The sequence below is a fragment of the Phocoena sinus genome, chromosome X, assembly GCF_008692025.1.
Source record: "Phocoena sinus isolate mPhoSin1 chromosome X, mPhoSin1.pri, whole genome shotgun sequence".
Taxonomy (NCBI): domain Eukaryota; kingdom Metazoa; phylum Chordata; class Mammalia; order Artiodactyla; family Phocoenidae; genus Phocoena; species Phocoena sinus.
In genome coordinates, this window is record NC_045784.1 from 40,015,157 (window position 1) to 40,018,045 (window position 2,889).

A 2,889-nucleotide genomic window follows, 5' to 3' on the forward strand; every position below is an offset into this window, starting at 1 on the left:
TACTTTGTAGAAAAAGTGTAAGCCCTGCTCTTCAACACCAATAAAATAGAAGCATTCATAGATACTGAGTTCAGTGTGATCCAAAAACTGAAGCATAAAATAGCTATCTGGTAACAGAACATTTTAAAACATCAAGACAGATGAGAATTCGGGCTCGGAAAATAAATGACTATGAAGAAAGATAAAAAGAAGAGAGATCTGGGGTTTCTCTGAAGACCCGGCTCTGTGGCCAAGTCCTCCCTGTAGCGAGGTGCCATTGCCATGGAAACTAGTGGGAAGGGCAGTGGGGGCCTGTGACTCCCGCGCAGGGCGGCGGGGGTTGGGGGGGTGGGGGTTCGGGGTGGAGACGGGGTGGTGACCTGTGACTGGTATACTGTCCCCCAGACCCTCTCCAAGAGACTCCACCGAGCTGCTGCTTCCTGAACTCGCTCCCGGGAGCGGTGCCCCAAAGCAGCCAGGAGAGACCACTGTCCCGCCATCTTGATGACAACACCCCCGTGTCCCCTTCTGGCTCAGGCTGTCAGGCAGCGCTCTGTCCATGGCCTCTCCCAGATAACCAGCAGTCTATACATCAGCAATGGGGTGGCAGCCAACAATGAACTCATGCTGTCTACCAACCACATCACGACAGTCATCAACGTGTCGGCAGAGGTGGCCAACACGTTCTTCAAAGACATCCAGTACGTACACGTGCCGGTGGTAGATGCTCCCACCTCGCACCTCTACGACTTTTTTGACCCTATCGCAGATCACATCCACAGCGTGGACATGAAGCAGGGCCGAACGCTGCTGCACTGCGCCGCCGGGGTGAGCCGCTCTGCCGCTCTCTGCCTCGCGTGCCTCATGAAGTACCACTCCATGTCGCTGCTGGACGCCTACACGTGGACCAAGTCATGCCGCCCCATCATCCGGCCCAACATCGGCTTTTGGGAACAGCTTATCCATTATGAATTCAAGCTGTTTAGTAAGAACACCGCTCACATGATCAGTTCCCCGGTGGGTATGATTCCGGACACCTACGAGAAAGAGGTCTGTTTGATGATGCCGATGTGAGCCATCCCGGTCAGCCCCTGACATCTGCTGCAAATCCTATATCAACATTGAACGTTGAACTTTTGTTGGTAAAGGAACTAGAAACCACCTTTTAGAAGGGCAAGCAAAAAGGGCAGGGGGAGTTTTTAGCTCAGTATGCCTTATCTTTAAAGAATAAAATTCATTAAAAGTAAAATGGTGACAATGTTTCTTATCCTGTGAGCGGCACGGCATGGCTGCTGCGGCCTGGCAAGAGAGGAGGGTGCCGAAGGTGGTGCCCAGCTCAGATGGACCTGAACCCTGGGACCTGCCGGAGCAGACTACTAACCCAGGGGTGAGTCACCCGCAGCCGCTCCTCCCACCCACCCAGCGCCCCAATCCCACCTGGTTCTTCCCAATCCAAAGCCAGAGGCTTAGACATTGTGGTACCCACTGTGTGCTTCTTACAGTAAGTGCCAACCTACTGGATAAGTGGCCTTCTTGGGGTTCTCTGGGAGTCCTGGGGGAGCCTCAGGCCACCCCTGACCCCACCTTCAACCACAGTGACCCAACTCTGATTTTCTAGATTAGATTTACATGTTAAATAGTTTTCAAAAAAAAAACAATTCCACTATATAAAGTTCAAAAATATTTTTTCCAGTGCTGTACTAAATGGCAAGGTCTTGAGTTGCCCTCAGCAATCCCCACCAGCCTTTGTGAAAAAGGAACATTAATCCCCTTCTCCAGGGCACTTGCTAAGAGAGAGAGCCCGCCTGACACAAGGCCTCCGTTGCTCTCATGGGCCTTGGCATGGTAGGCTGGAGCTGCTGGACAGGACTGGCTCTGTCACCTCCTCCCATTGTAACTGGGGCCTCTCAGAGCCTCCATTTCCTTACCTGTCAAAGCAGTGGGAGCCTGTCTCTCCCAGGGTTGCTGTGAGGATTAGATTCCTTAGCATGGGACCTAGCAGGCGAATGGTTTCCTGCTTAGAGGAAAGGGCTGCTCTTGTTATTAAGGATAATCTTTAGCCCTGCTGGTTGGGGGTCAGCACATCCATCCTCACAGCGGCCTTTCCCCCATCTGTATACAGCCCTTTGTTGTCTACACAGCGCTCTTCTAAAAAATCATCCTGTCTATAAAAACAAACGGTCTAAGGTTCTTTTGGACCCTACCTCAGAGGAGGCCTACATTTAGAGCCTTTTCAGCGATCCTATTGTGTCATTGTATTTAATCCATGTGAAAGCAAGAAGCATCATTCCAGGGCCCCCTGTCCACTACCCAAAGGCCTTATTTATAATCACTGACCATTAGAGCCAGCACCCTGGGGTTCCACCAGGATCCGTGAAGGCACTTGCCAAAGGGATGAATGAGTGGGCCCCAGAAGTAGGCCCTGGAATCCAGGATTGTTCAAAATCCCCAGGTATCTGGCTCTGGCTTGGGAGCAGCTATTCTAATCGAGAATTGCTCTAGGTAAACAATATGAGACAAAGAGCACAACCACTCTGGTTGATGCAGACCTGTGGGTCCAGACCCCTTTCTCTCCAAACCCATCTCCACTCCCACTTCCACAAAAGGAGTGTCCAGGGATGCAATTTGGGGCAGTGGGGGTGAGGGACATTATGAAAACCTCTGCTCTAGATGGATCCTCTCCTTTTACAGATGGAAGACCAGGCTCACAAAACACAAGGGCTAGTGTGGCAGTTCCTCCACAAAGCAGCCTTTCTGGCAGAAACCCAGAAAGAAAATTTCTTTTCAAGCATTTTTAAAAGAAATTTGTTTGTATATATATATATGTGCGTGCGTTTTCATTTTTTTAATACCTAAATTAACACACCATAAAATTAACTCTCTTTGGACATACAGTTCTATCAGTGTTAA

The 2,889-nt window shown here is 50.2% G+C and overlaps 1 protein-coding gene across 1 annotated transcript; it reads left to right on the forward strand.

Annotated features, from left to right (window-relative positions):
- Nucleotides 1-483: 483 nt before the first annotated feature.
- DUSP21 (dual specificity phosphatase 21) lies at nucleotides 484-1,053 on the forward strand. The gene has a single exon (XM_032620564.1). The coding sequence runs from the start codon at nucleotides 484-486 to the stop codon at nucleotides 1,051-1,053; it is 570 nt and encodes a 189-aa protein (XP_032476455.1).
- Nucleotides 1,054-2,889: the final 1,836 nt, after the last annotated feature.